Raw genomic sequence first — 22346 nt, 5'->3', positions numbered from 1 at the left:
TACAGCAAGTTACTCGGCATACTATAATAATATAATCCTCTGGTGTTTTCTGATACACTTTGACCTTATTGGTAATGTCAAACAGCTTGCGGAGGCTTGTGAACTTTACCCAGCGGTAGTCGACACGACCTCAGTGTAAGCTGTGGGACCTCGACCTGCTGCTGCAGGGGGAGACTTAGAGGAGAAGGTGGAGTTGGATGTGCTTGTTTGGCTGTGTGGTTTGGGATAGACTAAAGCTTCCCTGCAGCTGCACTGTACAGGTGGTGAACGATAGAAAAGTCCTTGTGTGTGTGTGTGTGTGTGTGAGGATGCATATATGTGAGAAAGAACTGGGTCCTTGCCCCCCCCCCCCCCCCCCCAGTTCAGAGGCCCAGAGGAGCGCCTCATGGTATTTGGACCCTCATCATGCCACTTCTAAAGGAGAAGTCAGCTCCTTTGAAGTGTTTGCAACATGACAGGTTTCTCTTTCTTTTCTTTTTCATTTCAATGTTCCCCACCCACTTTCTCTCTCTTCTCCCGTCCAATCTCGCCTTCTAATTATCACTAACCAGGCGACTGATTAGAAACACGTTGCCGACCTAGTTTTTCTGAGGAGCTGGAGGAGGAGAAAGGGTTAATCCCAGAGCTGGTGGCTGTCATTGGTCGCTTCCCTCCTTCTTCTCCTCTTTTTCGTTCTGCTCCTCTCTTTCTTTCCCTGGAAGTTTGCTAATGAGGTCCCGTCAGAGCTGAGGAGAGGTGTTAATTTGGCCTTGTGAAGTAGGAAGGAGATTAAGGACAGTGAGGAGCTGAGTTTACGGCTTAAAATACACCGCTGTCCTTATTAATCCATAGGGCCCTGGGAGACCGGCGTTTTTGGTTTTATAATGAACACTGTCTTATAATGAAGGTAATTTTAATAAAAATTTACGCAGAAGAAGAGGAGATGGTACATGTCTCTATGGTCTCAGGCACACCTTTGGGGCTGTGGGATATGACAGTTATTTCTCAAATAACCGATCGCTGGAGAGACAGGCCTGTTGGACCACACCATTCACACAACTTTCACACAAGCGTTCACTGCCATCTGAATGTACGGAAAGCAGTCTTCACCAAGTCTCACCAAGACTATGCAGGCTTCTCAATGCAATTTACACCTCCCTCTCACTTTAGAGTGTAAACTCCCCTCAGGATAAACCTTTTGTGAGACAGGGGAAAAAAAAGAACAGTGACGGATTTCTTGTGTTTGTAGCCTTCTTTTTTTTTTTTTTTACATTGGGACGAGAGAGGCAAATTCCTCTCCACATCCGGCCTGTACCAATCTGAATATCAGGCCCAAATTAACCAGTCATTCTATTTTTCTCCTCTCCTCTTGATGTCTTTTGGTGCTCACAGAAAAAGAAAACAGCAGTATGGGTCCCTAATTACTGAAACTTGCTTTACAATGATAATCCGTGGAGTAATTTAGCGTGCACAATGAGAGTTGTGGTGCTTGCGCAGATGGAGATTCTGATAAATAGTTTGTAACGTGTAATTAGCAGCTCTGCCGGTTACATACCATTAACCCCTCAAGCTCAGGAATCATTATTGGCCCTCATTATCAAGCAGCAAGGTACGATCGAGCTGACTAGACATCAAAAACATCAAACAGCTATTAAAGCACTGCGAACTGGGGGCCGATGGACACCTGTTTATGAGTCTAACTGTGCCATTTCTTCCCCTGAGGTTGGGAAGTGATGATGTGGGGGAAGACAATGTTTTTGTGTATGTTGTTGTTGCTTTTCTATGAGAGCGTTTTGACTATACAGCAGCTTTTCAACTCCATGAAACTGAAGAAAGAGATCTCAAAATGGCTGTTCACCTATATACTACAATATACTGTAAGTGTGACTTCTATGTTCAGGAAAGGTGGAAAGAAGTCAACTTAAAAGCAAATGCAATGAGTTTGTGCTATTATGGTTTGTACATCGATTTGTTGCACACAGCTGATCATGTAACGATACAGTTTGCTTTCATAATCTACTTTGTCAGACTGTAGAGTGGAGAATGACAGGAGAACCAAGGTATAATGTACAACAAAAATCATAATAGTTTTTTGGATTGTCATATTCTTTTACCTCTCATTTATCAGATACATCTGCAGCTTGCTTGTTTGTAACTCAAATGTAAAGCGTTGTGCAGATGATTTGACCAGAGTCCTGGAGTAGTAGAGTAAAGTGTTTCAGTGCTTTCAGAGACCGTGCCCGCAGTGCCTTGCCCTGAGCTCGCCCGCCATGCAGCGAGGTAGACAAACACCGTCTTTGATCATCCATCGAGAGACGACCAGTTCTTCCTCCTTTTGATTAATTCCTGAAGGAAATGATAATTTCTCTTGAATGTATGAATATGTTATGAATAGTGGAATGAATCAAAGAGTAAAGGATGATAATTAATTACAGCGCCATGATAAAAGGCTGTGGGTGTTATGACGCAAGCTTCCTCCGTGTCATTATGAGAGGCTCCGTAATTACCTTTCTGCATGAGCCAGCGCTCCTGGCAGTGCTGGCGGTGAGAGTGCCGCTCAATGAGTGAGTCTAACGGTCATAAAGCTTTTCCCTGCCTAATTGTCTGAGGGGCTCTATGGCACTTTCATAGATGAGGGACTGCGCTGTTAGGAAAACTGCTCTGCGATGCTACAGCTTTTCCAGCTCAATGAAGTTAGATCTTCATCATGGGCTAAACCTTGCAGTTATTAGGTACAGATTGCTTGAGTGGATGGCTAACTTGGGAAGGTGGGGTCTGAACAGCAGCAGAGTCATACAGTCTGATGCAAAAGCTGCTCCTAGACTATATACAGTTTTTTATTAGCAAGCTAGTGTTGATTTCCATGTATATTGTACATTATGGTCCCATATTTCTGTGCCAATAAACCAGATCCCTGCCTTACAGTTACCTCTGAATATTCCCTTTGTGTTATTATTCATGCCCTATCTTATGTAAGGGGCATTTACAACATTCTCCTGCTCCTCTCACTCACTCCCACTCTCCCACCCTCCCCTGCCTCCCCCTTGGCTATGACCAGACTGCTTCATACGGGGCTGACGAGGTATCTCTAATGCCGGTCTCCTGCTCGGCTGTCTCAGGCTCATTGAGCAGCAGGCCAGGCCCAGGATCTCCAGGCCATTACCTATTCACAGCATGTCCAGGCCTCTAGCCTATTGTGGGGAACATAATGGGCTCCAGGGCCATGTAAACCACTGGCTCTCTGCTCCTGGTTGATCACTTGTGTCCTCTTCATACTAAGGAGAGGAAAGGAAGGTGGGAGGCAGGAAGGTAGGAAGAGCAGAGAGCAGAGCAGAGGGGGAGGGATGTGAGGGGGGGGGACGTGGGAGTGTAATTGGACATTAGATAATACCTTCCTTGAGTCTTTTCCGTTCTCTCTGTCTCCAGAGGGTGAATGTCCACACCTGTTCTCCACATCAGTGCAGAAAAGCTGATTTGACCCAAACTCAAGGCACATCTTACAGTTTCAGTCCTTATTACTTTTAAGTTTACTTTTATTGATTATGATAAGTCAAAGATGAACAAGCTTATATGTGGATATTGGATCAAATATTGTAGGGCTGTCCATCTCACCTCTGATACTTCTCATCTAATGCCAAAGTCCATACATCGACAAATGAACAAATAGCCTAGTCAAAGGCCTTTTTTGTCCGATTTTTATCACAGTAATGCTTTTGAAGAGTCTGGCTCTATTTCATTTCACAAAACTATTTCACATGAGAAAAACATTCGCCACTCAATTTACAATTAGTCTCCTTTTTTATATTCAGTTTCTTATGTACTGTAATCACTGTTCATTGACCCATGTATATTTAAGTACTTCTAATGTGAGCCTTCGTCACTTCTGCTTAACAGTGTGGCCACTGTGGCCACTGTGCTGATAGACTTAACGTGAAGTGAATTTTAAAGGTGATGTGAATGCATATAAATGTCAATGCAAAGATGCGAGTGTATGTGAACAGACACATATTTGCACTCTAGAAAGTGCAAATTGAGACAAAGAGGCATCAGTGCTAATATAAAATGTTTCAACTTAAGTGAAAGATTTGCACACATCCTAAGCTGTATCACTATAATTCATGAATGTACAGAGAATACGGGAAAAAAGAGAGAAACTGGAAGGTAAGAAGGGAAATAATTAAGAAAGGATATCGGACACAGTTGAACAGTTAGTGCATATGTTGCTAGCTAGCTACAGCTAACGTCTGAACAGAAGGTACATTGTCTGTTTGAGATGAATAAACACGGATAATACAGAGGTCATAATAACACAGGATACTGTGTTAGTGTGATACTAACTACACAGCAATATCTACCTAGCTTTTGAGGTGAGGTGGCAAGGTAATGTTAGCAAGACCAAGTAAAACTGTAGCATCAACAATGTCTAGTGTTTCAATTAAAGCCAGGGTTCGTTTTATTGCTTATAAATGTAACTTTTCATTTGTAACAGGAAAATGAAATCTTTCTGCTATCAAAAAATATCAGCATAAAGTATAAAAAAATGTATGAAGGGCAAACTAAAATGAAAACAATGCAACAACCCTTGATTAGCATTTTTAAACTCATAATACAGGTCATATTTGTCTCCAAATATAAAAGCAAACATATTTTTCTACCCAAAAGCAAATGTATAACACAATAATTCCTGCCAAATGGTGCCTGTCTTTTTTCAGAGGCTCACTTTAAAATGAAATATCATCAATTCAGTAAATCACTACATAAACAAAAGCAGTAGTTGGGTGGCTGGTTTTCACTAGTGGTACACCATATTTCAGCTCCAGATTGGGCCTTTTTGAAGAAGTTTAATATATGTGACTGCCCTTGTTTGTTTCCTCTGTGGTGACTGATTGTTGTGATTCTGCTGGGTGTTTTTATGCTGAGATGCCTCAACCTTTCCATCAGCCTTCCTAGTGTCAGTCTTATCCCTCCTCTGCTGTGCTGTGATCTGATGGTGTGTGTGTGTTGGTGTGTTTGTTTTCCTGTCCTGACTGATGCCCTGTCGGAGCGTCCCAGTTGGGTGTATTCATCATTATGGATGCGTGTTTAGAGCCAGGGATGCACACCAGGTAAAGAAGAGAGAGGGGGGGTGGGGTGTTATAAATAGGCACTTGGCTCTCTAGCCGTGTGGAATTGATGAGTTTCAGCACATTCTGCTCTGCAGTGCCAGGTTTAATTTCTACCGTCCTGACAGCACAAACCTCAGAGCCCAGAGACGTCACGCCTGACTGCCGCTGCTGTGCAAATGTTAGCCATGTTTGAGGATGGACGCACACATAGCGCCGGCTGCACTGCTCCTATTGGGCGTCTGACTGGCTGTACATCCGCTCCTCTAAACCCTTGTCACCTTAAGAGACAGGCAATCACACTCCCCTTCTGACCCCTCACCAAACAGACACTCACCAGCAGCAGACAGTAACTAATCTAGGAGGTAGTTTCTAAGACCTAGCTCACCTCAGTCTAACATGGTCAGCTACTTGTTATGAGACAGGTGAGAGTGTCCCTCCAGGCAACCTAAATCAGAGAACAGCAACACTAGTAGCAGCAGTAGCACTGTTCCTGAGATTCTCCGACTCCTGGCTCACTCTCAGCTGCTGGCAAGAGCACAGTCAAATTAGCCAATAAAAATGTGTGAAATCGGTGGCTCAGCGCCGGCAAGGACATGCCAGGAGAAATAAACATCAGCGCTCGTACAACCAGGAAAAGCTCATGTGAGGAGGAAAAGGCAGAACGGGAGAGCTGCTTCACCAATTCTACGGCGCGATTCTCTGATTTCAGGCACAGAATCTGAGCTGCACAGACACAGTCAGAGAGCAAAGTTGTTTCTCCACTCCATTGAACACCGAGACCCAGCCTCCGATCAAGCCAGTGGCAGCACAAGTCAAAAGAACATGAGTTTCTGTCAGAGGATACGCATCCCTCATGTGCTGAAGTGATTTAATTCCCTCTGTTCATCTGTGGTGTTTCCCCCCCGCTGAAGCCCGGGAATACCAGTCTTCATTTCACATGATGCTTGGCTGTGAAGTTTAATTTCAGCAAAATCTAAACACGCTAATTAAATATCATAACTTTCTGAAGAAGGCTCTTGTAAAGGTACCTGAAATTTTAATTTAGACTTCAAAAGAGCGAAGACTTTAAAGCAAATCTATTGTTTTTCATTTAGACTTGCAATTTTCTTTTCTCTGCAGTACTGCAGTACGTAGTTATGATTGATCTGGTAATTAAAATATGCAGAGAGGGAAAAATATTAACTGCTCCTTTTTTCACTTTCTTTTTGTTTTAGAAAACAGCCGACACATTTTCCTTCTCTTTCCAGCACAGATAATTAAATTTTGCACATTGATGTTCTTTACACAGCATTCATCGGCCTCATTATTTTTCCATTTTCATCTTTCTGGTGAGAGATCGATAGATTGATAAAATGATGGAGCCTATCTTAAATAATGCAAGCAGAGAAAAGTTACACTTACTTTGCTGCTGGCTAAGTGTTTGAACTTTTATTCTTCTTTCAAATTGTATTTAATATCACATGAAGGTAGATCTTGCAGTATACATGCTAGTGTAAATCATTTATTCCAATTTTGCTGTCCCTCTGCAAAAAAATGATGCAGCTCCTCTCCACTTTTAGTGGGCCTATGGTATATTGGATGATGCTTGTCAAGCCTAATATCCTAAATGATAAAGAAACTGGCAATTCAAAGAAAGACAGCGTAAAGTAGGCCAATTAGTACCTAGGGAACATTTTGCTAGAAGAGATAGCAGCTCCAAATGTCACATGCACGAACATTAGGACTGATTGTTTATAATATGACCTGACAGTTTGGGTCTCTTTAATATGGGATTAACTACAATACTAATTAACATGTGGCTCTATTAAAACAAGCAGCTGCAAGAGAAGTAACTTTCTTTCCAGGGAGGGGAGCAACTCCTCTGATGTACACCACACGTTGAATTGTAGCTTCTTCTTCCACAAATCAAATGTGTTTTTACACTTTTAAGAGATCTGCTTGTTTTATTCTTATTTTACACTGGAAATACGACACCCTAAATCACACCCGCCGCGCTTAAATATCTAAGCCCACAGATCAGAGTGTTCTTTGCCATTGTCACAAACAGATATATGTTTTAAAGTCCCACTGCAGGGCTCTCTGTTTCATCAGAGGCATAAAGTGGCCACGGTGGCCTGAGGAGAGTGTTAAACACATCCTTAATTAAAGCAAAGTAACTTTGCGTCTCTGCTCGTGATTTCTCCCACTGTCCCTGTAATTGGGTCTCAGTGGATTTAGCAGTAGGGCTCCAGCTCTTCTGCTGGAGTGGAGTGCCCACTCTGGAGTGGAGCCGAGGGGACGGGCAAAAGGGAAAAAGCTGCTGGTCACCAGGTCCAGGATGCTAGCAGCTGGCAGGAAGGCACAAGAGTCAGCTGCAGCCAAACAGGAGGACAGGTGGAATCAGGGAGCTCAAGCATGTTTCATTCCTCACAGAGAGGCACTGTTAGTCGGTCAGGAGGAAACATGGAGATGCATGAAGTCACAAATGCCTGGATAACACAAACATGTACAGGATTTTGTTGCACAGGGTTTACTGAAGCAAATGTAGATAACAGTAGTAGACAAGTAAGGGAAACACTTTGATACAAATATATCCATGAAGATATTAAAATTCTAAATATTCTTGATACTGTATTAAATCAATATATTGGTTGTTCTTTTATCTCTATAGATATTGACAGTGGTGAAAAATATAAATAAATATTTTTTAGGTAATCTAAAATAACTGAAAAGCGACATTTGTTTCATAGTTTTCTTCAAAATATCAAACCTTTTAGATCTCCTTGCCTCCTTGAGCTTTGTGTGTGTGTGTGTGTGTGTGTGTGTGTGTGTGTGTTTGTGGGCGTATGTCTTCTTCTGGCAAGACACGTGAAGGACAGCTGAAGGTACGGTGAGATCCAGTGATGGGCTTGTTTTATTACATCTCATATTGAGACCAATCTCTGCCCATTCACCTGAAGGACAGCCAGCTATTCCCTAACTAAATTAGCCAGCTGCTGTGGTGTGAGAGGGCCTCCACAGGCAGGCTTTGACATACACATACACACACACAATCACAGAGGCAGGTACAGGCAGTCACGCAATAATGTGTATTTTTTCTGGCCTCCTCTCTCGTGCAAAAACTCACACTTACATGCATAATCACATGTCCCTCACTTCCCCTCTCTCACTTGCAAACACTCAGGTTGAAGGCAGGGGACGTGGGGTAATTGCCGTCATTGTGGCAAGTTGCGTGTTTGTGTCCCCGTCAACGAGCCCTGTACACCTCCTCCTTGTGGGACCATGTGACACAGATCTCTGTACTATAGCATACCTGGATATCACACGTCGTGTGTGTGTCTTCACAATGCATCTACCCTTAATGTCTAGTTTATTAGTTTATTTAACAGGGGCCATGCACAACACAACTGTTGGGCCAGAGTTAGCTATATAGCTAATATACATCTGCGGTCCCTGGGCAGGAAGATGTTGAAAAACAATATAGTACAATGCAAACAATTAAAAACAATACAAGTAGCAACATCATATATAAAACAACATCATACAAAATATACATTACATACTCTCCATGTTGGAAAACAGTTGGTTCCATACAAAGGTTTAGATCAGTGATCATATGATTGGTTTGTCTTGAGCCATGTTTTAAGTGTTGTTTTAAAAATACTGAAGCTTGTGCATTCTCTGATATGGGTGGTGGGAATTCCATTTATCGCTGCTCTGACTGAAAATGCTGATTGCCTGAGAGCCGTTTTCCTAAATTTAGCCAAGCAGTCACCTCTGACTGATGCCCTGACCTACCTAGCATTGTTCCTGCAGAATTGACACATTGTTTAAGTGATGGTGGCGCAAGATCATGAATTAATTTATACATCAGACACATATCTGCAAAACAAAGAAAACTGTCAAAGGTCAATAAATTATACTTCTGTATGATAGTACAATGATGGTAGCTCCTTGTTTTCAGTCAAGAATTTTCACAGATAGTGTGTAAAGAGTGTATCATGATTTTAGCGTAGTCACTCCTGCCTGGGACCAGCTTGTAGCGCAGAAAGAAGTAAGTGTGAGAAAATCATTGAGTGCATAAAAAGCTTAGCAGCAGCCAGAGGCAGTTGGTGCCTAGTATGTCTAAAATTCATTAGGGTAGCTCTGACACTTCTGGAGATCTTTTTTATGTGTTTCTTAAAATTTAAGATATTATCAACAATTATGCCGAGATACTTGATGTGCTCAACCATATTTATTACCTCTCCTTTAACTAGGAAGTAAGGTTGATGACTGTCATTTCTCTTGATAGAAAAATAGATACCTACAGTTTTGCTTATGTTAGGAGTAAGACAACAGTGAGTTGACCCGTCTGATACTTTGTTCAATACTGCAGTGAATTTGGAAGCAGCTTGTTCTCTTCTTTTAGCATGAGTGTAAATAACTGTATCATCTGCATATATCTGGATGTGGACCTCTGGGCAAATCAGGCAGATCATTAATGTATGATACGTGTGGAATTCCAATGGTGCAGTCAGAAAAAGATGAGCAAGTGTCAATAATTCCTCTGCATTGTTTTCTTAAGTTTAGGTACGACTCCATCCATGTGAATGCGTTAGTAGAGAAATTGAATTTGACAATTTGGATAAAAGAACTTGATTGGCCATATCAAAAGCCTTTTTAGAATCAAGGAAAACAACCGCTGCTTTATCAAGACTGGATTTAATTTGGTTAATAAAATAGCAATTTGCTGTCTCTGTGGAATGATGTTCCCTGAATCCAAACTGCATAGGATGCAGTGGGAAATGGCCATGGTTTAGACAGGCTATTAATTGGTCACAAATTGCAATTGTAATTGGTTACATTAGTTGGATCACCAGCCTTAAAAATAGGGGTTATTACTGCTGATTTCCAGGCATTAGGAAAATAGCATTGTTTCATTGACAAGTTTACAAGATGAGTGATAGGAGTACCTAGGATACACAGTCAAAAACATCTTTGGCTTTGGAGCTTTTAAACTGACTCAAGATTTTGGTTATGGAGGACTCTAACAGAGATGTTAAAAACAGGGAGATTATAATTTGGTGATATAATGACCTTACTTCTTAAGCCAAAATCTCAAGCCAGCTCTTTAACTGAATCTATAAAATAATTATTAAACACAGAAGAAATTGGGTCTTTGTCTTAAGTTAGAATTGCCTGAACTTGTTATTCAAACCCTTTACCCCCCTTGTTGTTTTCCCAAGCTTGCCTGGTATTGCCTTTAGCACCATTTATAAGACCAGTAAAGAAATTTGGTTTTGCCTTTCTCAATTTGGTTACAACTTTATTACATAGATGCTGAAAAGTCCTCCTATCATGGGCTAACCTTGGCTTAATGAGAATGCTGATTGAGATGATGGGGTGATTCTAGTGGGGCCTTGGATTACTTGGCTGAGGTCAAACTTACTTGTTATGTCCTTAAGCTTTTTCCAGTTAATATTTAGATCCTATATACCAACAACAGTGAAGGATGTGTGTGGGGATAAAATAATTGTTACAGCAATGCATTCCATATCCATGGAGGATGTAGTAAATGCATGTTTGAGTTTTAGCCTAGAACGCACTGTAGCTGGGAGGGTGAATGTTCTCTTCATGCTCTCTCTTCCCTAATGAAATGTCTTTTGTAAAGTCTGTTATATTTTTTTTTTGTTCACTCATGGAGGATGTTCTAATGAGGCAGAGCCTGAAATAGCAGTGGGGCTAGCACTGCAGAACTATGACATCCCATGTGAGAACTTGCCCAAATCACAGTGGCTGCAGCCGTGCGTCAGGTTTCTTTATTTATAACCCGTATGGAATTGTCCTACACTCTGAGCATATGGAGGGTTATGTAATGCTCAGCATCCAATAGATAAAGTCAGGTCCTATATATAAAGCTTGCTGAAGAGTTGTTTCTGAGGCTGTTTAAGATGAATTTAGTGCTCCTGAATATCTGCTTCAAAATGATGTAACAAAAAGAATTGTTATTGTCAGGCAAAAAATACATTTATTTCTAAGACATTCCTGGCATTTCTTTTGAAGGGTCAGTTCACGCAAATTACAAAAAACATATTTTTTCATTTAACTAGTGATATTTAACCATGCAGATATACTTGTTTATTTGTCCAGGTTTTGAGATATCTGCTTCCACCCCAGTATAATGGATGTGAATGAGATTTTTTGGATTTTTTTTTTTTTTTTTGAGTTTGTGATGCTCACAGTGTTGAAAATTTAAATTAGATTTCTTTAAAAATGGCAGCACATGTTTCCAGAAACAATGTCCCTGTTACTCTGGATAATCCACAGACCAAACTGTCAACATTTTACTGCACCTATTTCACACATAAAAACTGTATCTACTTTCTACTGAAAAAAATGCTCATTATGAAAACAGCATGTTGACAGTATGTTGCATGGGTCAGTGGTCACAAACCTGGGAGTTGGAGGATGAAGAGGTTGCAAGATGATTACTGGGGTAGGCATCAAGAAGAGACTAAATTCTGCTACAAAAATTTAGCTTACTTTCACACTTTTCTTTGCTTTTTTCATTTGAAGCACTGTACAAATCAATCCAAATCTCTCCGCATGGCTAATTTTGGGTGAACTGATACTTTTGAGAAATATGAATAAATACATTTAGAATTTCATAATTTCATCCATAGTTGCTTGGATATATGTTTGAAAATTGCTGCTGTAGGCATCTCATGTGATTAGCCCTCATTCACTCAAGTTGAAATGCCACCTCGTGCCTGTCACATTGTATATGAGGGATCAGGCAGGAAAGCTGGTCATTACAATCATGACATCAAATGCCTGGCAGCAGAGGTCAATCAGTGTACATTAACCAAACAGAGCTCATTTGTTTTACAGCTTTTAGTGGCGTGTTGGCACCAGCGTACATGAGCTTTAGGCTGGCATCCAGCGGGCATGGAGGGCCTCCCAGCTGAGCGGGAGCATGATGGGCCTTGGCCAGCCCTCTAACAGAGGAGTATGAAGGAGACAGAGAGTGGGGTGTTAATGTGTCCCCTTCCCCCAACTCAGCTGATTTATGCAGATGATATGAACTCCTTTACTCTAGGTACTCATAAATACCTACAATTCTGAAATGATTGCTAGATCACTGCAAGAAAGATGTTTTCACTTTTTTTTGTGAAAAATAATTTGGGGGAAAATCCTTGCTCCCCTGGCCAGTCTCTTCTTTTATCTCTCTTTCTGGGTGGTTTTGGGTGGTGGCATGTCATCACACTGATGCATTAGTGTGAGTTGGTGTACAGACAAATGCATAGACGCACAGTCCAAAGATCACTCTTAACCTTCACCTGGTCCTAATTATAGCAGCTGAAGGCACATTTCAGTGGCACCTTGGTGATCTGTCATCGACAGGCCCTCTCCAGTCTGGCTGGGAGTGATATCTCTCTGTAAAATATGTATGACATCAAAAAGCCTTAAAGGTTATTACAAATTAATAATGAGTAGTGGGCCGAGAGCAGTAAAAAATAGCCTTCCCTTGGTGTCATGTTTAAATGTTTAATTTAACATGCTCCAGTATAAATGTGGACTGCCTCCCAGCAGTATGTGCAGGGCCCTGCGGCCTTGCCAGACTCTCAGTGGTCAAACAAACAAACAAACAAACCCAGACCACCAGGCTCACATGTATTAAGATCGACATTCAAATTAGACTGATTCATGCAGACACGGATGATCATCTGTCTGGAGTTGTCAACTGTTATCTTGAAAAGGCAAGGTGCTTTTGTCTTTGCAGCTCTAACAGCATACAGAATTATAAAAACACTAAAGGAAACAGTTTTACTCGCATCAAGCGCAAATTCTCTGTAGACTTCAAGACATGGAAAAGCTCTTTCTGAGTGTTTCTCTGAAGCAAGTCAAGTCATTGGCCCTGAACCCCCCTCACAGTAATGTCTGAAGACACTGTACAAAATTGCCTTATTTATGCCTGTAATGTAAGCTGTCTGTTCTGGTGTCGCTCATTCTCTGTGGAACCGACGACGGTGGCAGCCGAGTCTGGAGTGAATTTGCCGGGCGACTACCTGGGAAACATCAACAGTCATTAATTATGTAAAACTCTTCTCACAGTGGGAGCAGGGAGAGCTGCATACAACTGCAGCGCCTGCTCCTATTAGACTCAATGTACTCTACAATGAGCCCCCGCTGCCTGGGGGCGTGGAGGGATTATCAGCCTACCGCCACGACCCCCCATAGAAAGACACACATGCTGTACAGTACACACACACTAAATGTGACGTTCTATTAAGTTCTGCACGATGTATGCTTGTGTTTAGCTGAGGAGGAGAGTAACAGGAATCTCTGTGCTGTCTCTCCTCCCTAGTCGCCCCATCATTCACTTCTCTCCTTTGCAGGTCCTGTTAGGTCTTTTTTTCTCTCTCTCCCTGGCAATTGTCTGCTTTCCGGCTTTCTCACTACAATGAATGAAATCGGAAAATCTGACAGGACAAATGATATGCCATGTTTGTCAGGGAACACGGGGTAAGGGGCTGTTTCATTGTTGATAGTGCTGCCACCAACGCCGCGCTGGTCTCTGCTGCTTGGAACCAAATTACCATCAGAGCTGTCCTATGCAGGGCCTACCTGAGATCTTCCTCCGAGCACTGCGATTGACAACAGCAGATTTATCAAGCAAATAATGGACCTAATTTTTGCACCATGTGTTTTCAATCCATCTTCTGTCAGCAATAGACACAGGATTGTTTGGCAGACTTCAAGTCGTCTCTGCAGTGTTTTATTCCTCTGTCAGCTGCGCTCTTCTAGCTGTGGTTCTAGGCTCGTTCATCAGCGTTATTCTTTCTAGTGGATGCGGCTTTGGCATGATGTTCCTCCATGCTGAAACAAAGGCAGCGCTGACACCTGTAATTAATTAGGCTATTATGCATTCCGCAATGATAATTGCCTCACTGGAAAGTCACCAGCTTTCTAAGAGGGAGAGAGAGGAGAGGTGGATGGAGAGCACTATCCATCATAGTGGAGCGCTCTCTCCCTCTCTTTCTCCCTCTCTCCCCTCGTGTCATGCTGTCTCACCTTGACTAGTGTAGGCAGGGCTAGAGAAACACTGTCAACATGTGTCTGAGGGCGAGATATGCAGCTGTGCCTCCCCCTTGCCAGGCCTGCTCCACTAGTGGCCTGCCAGGGTCCATCCACTCCAGGGCTTTGGCTCACATTGGCACAGTTACCCATGACACCCCATCTGTTGTAGCTTTGTTCACTAGGGCAGTACAGTGCCGGGATAATGGGGGCACTTTATTTTTATAATTAGCCCTTACCTACACTTCTCCTCTCATGTCTCCTCTTAACATTTCTCCCAGCACTGAAATCTAGTCCAGGTGCACTCATTACTACTTTTCACAGCCCTCCCTTTCAGCACATCAACCGGTGCCTTCATCTTAGCCTGAGCACGCCCCCGCTCCCTCCCATCATACCATGATAGTTACATTTTCAGCAGACACACTTTCCTCAAGGTTTAGGTCATCTGCTGCATCAAACATTTGAAAGCGCAAGCTCAAAGAAAATGACAACTCCTGCCTTTTGAACTACAAAGACATTCATAAAAGATTTGTTTTCCTCCCTCCGTTTGTCTCTCAGCGGCTCTTGACTTTGACTTTGCTGTGACTTTGAGGTGTTGGCGCTGAGGCTGGTGCTTTTGAGTTTTGTTGAGAGGGCGGGTAACACAGTGGTTCTGCCGCCAGTTGATGGTGTGGGGGACCCAGAAGACACCTGCTGGGAGGTGGAGACAGCAGGCTCTTTGATCTGGGTTTAATCTCATGCCATGTTCTGTCTCTCATGCGACTCTGTGTGCCACGTCCGTCGGGATTACATCAGCTCCACCTTGATCTGTGGAGGTCTGCTTACTTCTTCGCCTGTGTCATTAACGGCACTCTCCACTGGGGCTTTGACCTAAGGTCCTGCTCATTTAGTCTCATATTCAAGTCATATATTGTGATGTTCCTTTTCAGCTCTGCTAGCAGCATGGCTCTGTCAATGGCAACTAGGGTCTATTGATCGGTCCACGTCTTTGGTCCAGACAAGAATATCTCATACAGAAATTTCATACAGAATTGTGTCGTTCCCAAAGGATCAATCCCAATGAATTTGGTGATCGCCTGACTTTTCATCTATTGCCTCCAACAGTTCAAAATTTTCACATATCCTTTGAAATATTGGATTGTTGGTGCACAATATTGTACAGACATTCATGGTTCCCAGATGTTGTAGGCTAAAGACTTTAGCTGATTCTGACTTTTCCTCTGGCGCCCCCATGAGGTTGATATTTTTGACTTTGAGTGAAATTGGTTGGATTAAATGCATTAAATTTTGTTTTGTTTGTTTTTAGAGACTTTCATGGTACCCTTGGATGAACTTTGGTGATCCCCCTAACTTTCATCTTGCTCCATCATCAGGTCAAAATTTGAATATGTCCCCTATTTTGGTTTATGAGCAAGTATCTACAAAACTAATGATGTTCCCATCAGCCCCAGCTGTATGTTGCGTTAAGTGGAAATTAGCAAATGTTAGCATGCTAAAACTAAGATGCTAAACTAAGATGATGAACATGGTAAACATTATACCTGCTTAACATCAGCATGTTAGCATTGCCATGCTGACGTTAGCACTTAGTTCAAAGCCCTGCGGTGTAAATACAACCTCACAGAACTGCTAGCTTGGCTGTAGACTCTTAGTCTTCTTAACTGACTGCTGATGCAATAATAGCCGTAAAAAATTATATGAAAGTCCTTCCTACTTGGTTGATTAATGGAGTCTGTAACTTAATGATTTGAAACCTGCATTAAAAAATTTGCTCCGTACACTCAAGGTTTTACTCTACTTTCACTCATGCAGGTGAGCCTCTGCAGGTTGTATTTTTGCTTTGAATTTGTCGCTGCATGTCGTTGCAGCATGTGTTCAGGAGTGGATAAGTGGTACAAAAGAATATTGGTGTGGTCAGCTCAGCCCTTTATTTGGCTGAGATGCCAGCTCTGCAGAGGCTTTGGCATCGGTCGGTTGTGAGAGCAGTGGGTTGACTGACAGGCAGCGCTGATCGGAATTGACGTGGCGACGAGATGTGTGTCAGTGCTCTGACTGCTCATCTCACTGGGCACCCAGAGACGGCCACAGCCACCGCCATGCTGCTACCACTGCTCCGAGATGGGTGTCACCATGATTAAATCTGCCCTCAAACACGGTCTGTGTGTAGTGTGCATCTGCCTGTGTGTGACTTGATGTGTGTGTTTGCATGCTCCCAAGTTCAAGTGTGTGTGTATGTGGGTGTGCGTGTGTGGGTGTACACGGGTCTCTCACCAGCCAGACTGTATTGCAATAGTGTTTACCTCTGTCCCTCTCCTCCACCCACTCATCAGTCACTCCACACCAACTCATCTCTCTCCTCCCGCCGCCTCTCTTCTGAAGCTACATTCAACGCAAAACAAACGCCGGTGGTGACAGCTGCACAAGAGCTGGGTGGCTCACGTAAAATATGATCTTTCCCCTGCTTCTGAAGGGAAAATTTTGGATTTGCATGTGCTTGTTTTTAACCAACAGATCACATATAAAGAAAATGAAAAATACATGACTGTAGGATTGCAGGTTTATTCCTCAAATTGTTTATTCAATGATTTAACAAGTTAAATTTTATTTTCTCAGTTTTATTTATTTCCAAATTTAATATTTTTGCGTTAAGACAAGCAACTTCAATACATCATATGGGGGTCTGGGAAAACAAGACATTTCACTATTTTCTGTTGTTTTTAATAGACTAAATGATGAATCCATTATCTAAAAAATATTTGATAGACTAATTGAAATAATGAAAATAATTGTTAGTTGCAACCCTAATCTGTATTATTGTACCTGAAGACATTTATGTTGCCCCGCTCTACAGTGTTACAACAGATACTTGAAGCCTCTGTCTTGGATGGTACTTTATACATGATATTTTGAAATTGTACCAGGAAGGGATGAATATTGATTGAAATATTATTAATTGCAAGTTAAAGAGCTATCTTGAGGAACTGGGAGAAGAAAGTGACTCAGGACAAATTCTTACTAATTGTTTCAGCAAGAAACACAACTAGAGAAAAAGGGTTAGAAATTGACATTATACAAGGCTCAAAATGAAATGGTAGCATTGAAAATGGACAGACAGTTGAAGGACTGCATAAATGACAGATGTATTGTTGTTGTTATTTAATACTGGAATTGTTTTACCAATAAGAATTTAATTAGAAAGAAAAAAAACACCCTGGCTCCAGATTTTAGCACATTTTAACACAGCATTAGCAGAGAGTTGCTCGTATTTTGCCTCATTTTCTCAACACTTAGATTAATACAAATGTTTGTCAGGAATCCAGTCAATTCCGCTGGAAGGTGTTGTGACAAGTGGTGTTGCGGTGGTGGTGGTGGTGGGCTTCCCACTGTTTTGTTCTAATAAGCATGGAGCGGGACTGGGGTTGTTGTGACATCCTGTCAGCCTGTGGGCTGGACTGGCGCTCCGTAAGCAGCACAGTAGGATGGACTCCCTATGATTGTGCACTGACCTTTGCATCATGGGGAAGATGACAGGTAATTTAGAGGCCTCAGGGACTGTGGAACCATACATTTGCTGTCCCCAAACCACCCACAGCACCAACCACATTCACCTTGAGATGGAAGTAGTGCAGTTTTCTGCACTGTGCGTATGCACGCACATGCAGAAAACTGAGAATTAAATGACATGCTGTGCACATCCAGGCACAGATGTATATGCAGACATGATGCTCCAAGCATTCACACACTTATTTGCACACACAAAGAGTGCAAGATCTGCCTTGACACCCGCCCAACACCCCCATCATCGTCACACACTCTAATCACCTGCATCATCACAACCCAGCCTCAAACAACCAAATCACAGGGGGTGGCAAACTGGTAAGGCAGAGGGGGAAAACGATGATTTAGAGTGATAATTGCATAATCACCAGTTGTGATAATTGTAATTGATGACTGCATAATTGCTAATTGCGCTCTTTATGGGAACCTCTCTTTTCCGTTATCTCTCTGTTTCTATCTGTACATTGCTCAGTAGCCCTTCACTCTGCTTCCTCTACTTCATTCTAGATTTATTCTCTCCTCCGTCATTTATTTTTTCTCTCCCCAACACATGCTAGCTTGTTCTCACACTTACAAACACATACACACACATGCACACACACACACTCACACACAAACACACACGGACTCACTAGCGGGTACTGTAAGTATTCTCAAAGGCTTATCAGTAAGTATTTCCCAGCAGCCTTGTCCCAGAGGCTGTGCTCTGCCCACTCTGTTGCTGCATGAAGAGTTATGGAGGAGCGCTAACAGGTTTCTTTTGTCTCTCTCTTGCTACTCTGCCCCAGGCTTTACTCCTGCTTGTAAAATCAACCTGCGGCGAGCCCATTCCCTCGGTAGCCATATCTTTTATCACAAAACGGGTGCAAACAAAGAATGCGCTGTGAGCCGAAGCCAGGGCCAGAGCCGTGTCTTGCAGCCAAAAGAGGAGAAGAGATTTGCCAGTTGTAGTCCATTCTCGAGCCACACCTTTCTGTACAACAACCTTATCTGCTCGTATCTGCTAGTATGAGACTTTCTCTGAAATCCCATGTGCTTGGCTGGAGGTGGATTAGCATGGAGATGAAGATGACTCCCTGATCAGCCCATATTATGCACGACACCTCAGAGTGCTTTGATGATAGCAAGGGTGGGCTGTGGGGGGGGGGGAGTATCTATACGCATTGCAGGCGCTAACGTGAGAAGGCATCAGGCAGGCGGGTGATTGATGTCTCTGCTAGCGTCTGTAGGCAGGTTAATGGTGTGATTGTGGAGGTAATCTCCGTGTTCTCTCGTTAAAGGATGATGGAGGGCCAAGAGACCCTACGTGTCTCTGGAAGATGGAGCCTAGCTGTTGCACAGGATCTCAGGCTTTTTACATATGCAGTTGGGAGCCTCATTTGATGTATACGCTTCAGAGGAAGCCAGGCCAGCCAGCAGACTGTCAGTGAAAAGTTGATGAGTCGCGGTGGGTTCAGCCCTGCTGTAGTGACCATGTAGTTCAGGTGTTAACTCAGGTTGATAATAGTTTGTCCAGGTGTCACAAAGTGCTGCTTTGGTCATTGTCAAGCTGAAGAGCAGTGGACCGATATTGGCTGAAAAGAGCTCTCGGTCACCAAACTTGTTCTGTTCACAGTAAAAATGAAGCAAACATAAAAACAATCTCTCATCAGTGGGGATGAAGCAAACCTTAGCTGAACCAACACTAGTTGTTGCTCATAGCCCACACATAAAGCTGGAAACAGTGTTTATGGGGCCACACTTTTTCACTGATTGTAAACCAACATGCCAACGTTAACATCATGTCCTGAAAGGAGAGGGGAGGTGGGTAGGTGGGTGGGTGGGGGGGTTAAAGTGGGGTATAGCTGAGTATAACAACAGCATAGTGTTGCAGGGAGCTGGCTGAGAGATGCAGACTATTGCATCTGTATTGATTAGGCTCCAGCCTTTTCCATTTTCCATGAACTCCTCTGAGCTGCTCCAAGTGGGAGTGATGGGAGGATTTGCTTGATCTTTATGATATTTCTTTAAACATGATGCTGTCGTTATGCCTCCCCGGGGAAGACGCCAGCCATTTCCAGTAAATCAAAGGCTCTCCGTCCCTCGCTGTTTTCCACACACCTTATTTATAACCCCACTAAACAGCCCCAACACACAACCACCACCACCATTCTCATAAGTGTTTTCTTTGCAAAATGGATGTTTTTGAAGTGCAGTCATACCAATGAGGAGCAGCCCAGCTCAGCCATACCACACACTTGACCCTCTGTTGTGGAGTCCATTGAGCTAATACGATAGAGGCTGTAATCAACAGTGACAGAAATGACATAGACAATAGATGACAATAATTTGAATTCCGTCTGCTCTCGGAGTAGGGGGGTCATTTGGATGAGCCTGATCTGATTTACTGTCGCAGAGCTGAGGACGTTGAGAGGCAGCCGCAACACGTCCTCTGACTTACAAACAAGCCCGAGGTCTTAGCGGGAGCTGGGAGCAGGATAACCCACATATCCACTAGTGCAGGTGCCCTCTCCATGGGGCCAGGTGGTGGCTAATTCGCTTTCTTTGTCCCTCCTAATGAATCGTTAATTGGTTTGCATCACCTGCCGAGCTGAGGATAGCAGGTGCCGAGTGCTGCTGGTGACGAAGGCCACTGTCACTGGTGAGCCTCCTTGCGTGCGCCGACACCTACATTTAACAGGCCAAATGTCACCTTGCAACATGCAGCAGCTTGGCAGTTAAACAGCAAAGATATCATCATAGTTTATGCCTTGTTTCTCTAGTTGTCAGTGCTTGTACAGGAGAAGCACACACAGCCTTGGAGATGGTGAATATGCACAGGCTATGAACTGCACAGCATTTCTCTGTTACACATACTGTAGATACATATATTAGTTTGTATACGAGGCGTTCAGGAATGTTTGTTTCATTTATTGGCAGGATGCTGTGAGATTGACCTTTGCTCTGGCTACTATTGATTCATTGTTAGCTGTTTAAGATTTTAAGTGTCTTCTTCTCTGTCTAAAAGCATCAATTTAAATGCCTCAAATGTTAAAGTATGCTTTGCATTGTGATTTAGACATATGTCAGGATTTATCAGTCGATGATTACCTTAATGGCGTCTTCTCCTCTGCAGGTGGTTGCTCTGAACAAGCGCAGTAAGGAGGCCGAGTCTGCGTTCCTGGGAATCTACAAACAGCTTATCGAGGCCCCAGGTGAGTCTCCAACTAAGACCGGAGATCCACATCTTAACAAACAACAACAACAACAACAGCAGAAGCGTAAAAACCACACTCAAACACATTACTTTCAGAATTATCTTTCCCCTTTCCAAGATCACTCCCCGGACATCAGTTCCCCATCAAACCTATACCACTATCACAGGACCAACCTTATAAGTATACTCACAGACATATCATGTATATATGAAGCAACACACAAACCAAAAAGTAATTTTCTTGCCATAGATAGATATGCTGCAACAGCACATGGATATAAGATACATAAAACCCTATACCCTGTGGCTCTTATCTATTTTTCAAAGTCTGCGCTCTCAGAGTGGTTTCCAAAACTCTGCGTGAGGCCACTTCAAAACCCAGCACTAGTTCTTGAGTGTAGCCTGGCTGAGGAGCGAACACATCCTTGAGGATCTCTGCTGCTGATTGTGGAGGGCCAATTAAAATCCCAACTGAAGTCTGGCTTCATGTGGAACTCAGGCCTGATGAGGCCAATGGGGGAAAAGGGATAGAGGGGGGAAAGACAGTAAGTTAGAGAGGAGGAAAGACATATTGTGTGTTTATGCAGTTGTTATTTCGATGCCAGGGCACATGTACTGTATTGCTCTTTGTTGCAGGAGACGGCAGTAAAATGCAGCCCAATCTCAGTCTAGATCAGAGAAACACTTGTGGCAGGAGTAGAGAATGCTGTTTACAGATTCAATGAATACAAGATAAAAGTCTGCGTCAGAGAAATAGCGACGGCGGCAGCTGACTTTTAAAGGTCTCCATTTTTCCTTGAAGTCCCCTGCTTGATATTGTGCCACGATATACACACACACATACACACACACACACACAACACACACAGACTTTGAATGGAGTTATTTCCTTGATAAGAAATACTGTTCTTTGAAGATGTATTCTGTTTGATTTTCTGACCTATACCTTTTATATCAAGGCCTTAATTCAAGCCCAGGAGCGTCTTGTGGGATATATTTTGTCAAGAACCCCTCTCAAGTAGAGAATAGAGTCAACTAAGAGTTGTTATGTTCAAGAACAAAGACTTTAAAATAAAAAGAAAGGCCACTGTCACCCAACATCAACTAACAAGCATAAAAGAATAAAGAACAATACGGTACAATAGCTTTTGTTTTCAAGGTAACGTTTTCTCAGTCTCTTTTACATATAAATTCACAAGGAGTCTTTCTATCTGGTCATTTTACTGAATATACAGTGGCAGACTTTCCTGTGTCAAACTACATCAAGTGATGTTGCACCACCAGCCTCATACCTCCATTTGACCTTAGTTTTAAAAAAGGAGTCTATTTCACTGTTTCCTTGGGACTCATACAAAGTGAAGCTAGTTGGTTTCTTTCTCAACAAAGGTCAGAGTGAGCTGTGGCCTGACTCAGTACTAAGTAGTACTGGCCAAGTTAAGTAATCAATTACTCATCACTTATTAGTCAGA

At 42.7% G+C, this 22346-nt stretch overlaps 1 protein-coding gene across 2 annotated transcripts in view; it reads left to right on the top strand.

Annotated features, from left to right (window-relative positions):
* cux2b (cut-like homeobox 2b) overlaps positions 1 to 22346 on the top strand; it is an 88164-nt gene that overhangs the window by 40536 nt on the left and 25282 nt on the right. For both annotated transcript variants that reach the window (XM_044364313.1, XM_044364322.1), the window contains exon 4: positions 20797 to 20875. In XM_044364313.1, coding sequence (XP_044220248.1) covers positions 20797 to 20875 — 79 coding nt within the window. The remainder of the gene's footprint in view (positions 1 to 20796; positions 20876 to 22346) is intronic.

The sequence above is a fragment of the Thunnus albacares genome, chromosome 2, assembly GCF_914725855.1.
Source record: "Thunnus albacares chromosome 2, fThuAlb1.1, whole genome shotgun sequence".
In the NCBI taxonomy this organism is placed as follows: domain Eukaryota; kingdom Metazoa; phylum Chordata; class Actinopteri; order Scombriformes; family Scombridae; genus Thunnus; species Thunnus albacares.
Note: the sequence above shows the minus strand (reverse complement) of the source record. Positions and strands in the feature narration are given on the sequence as shown.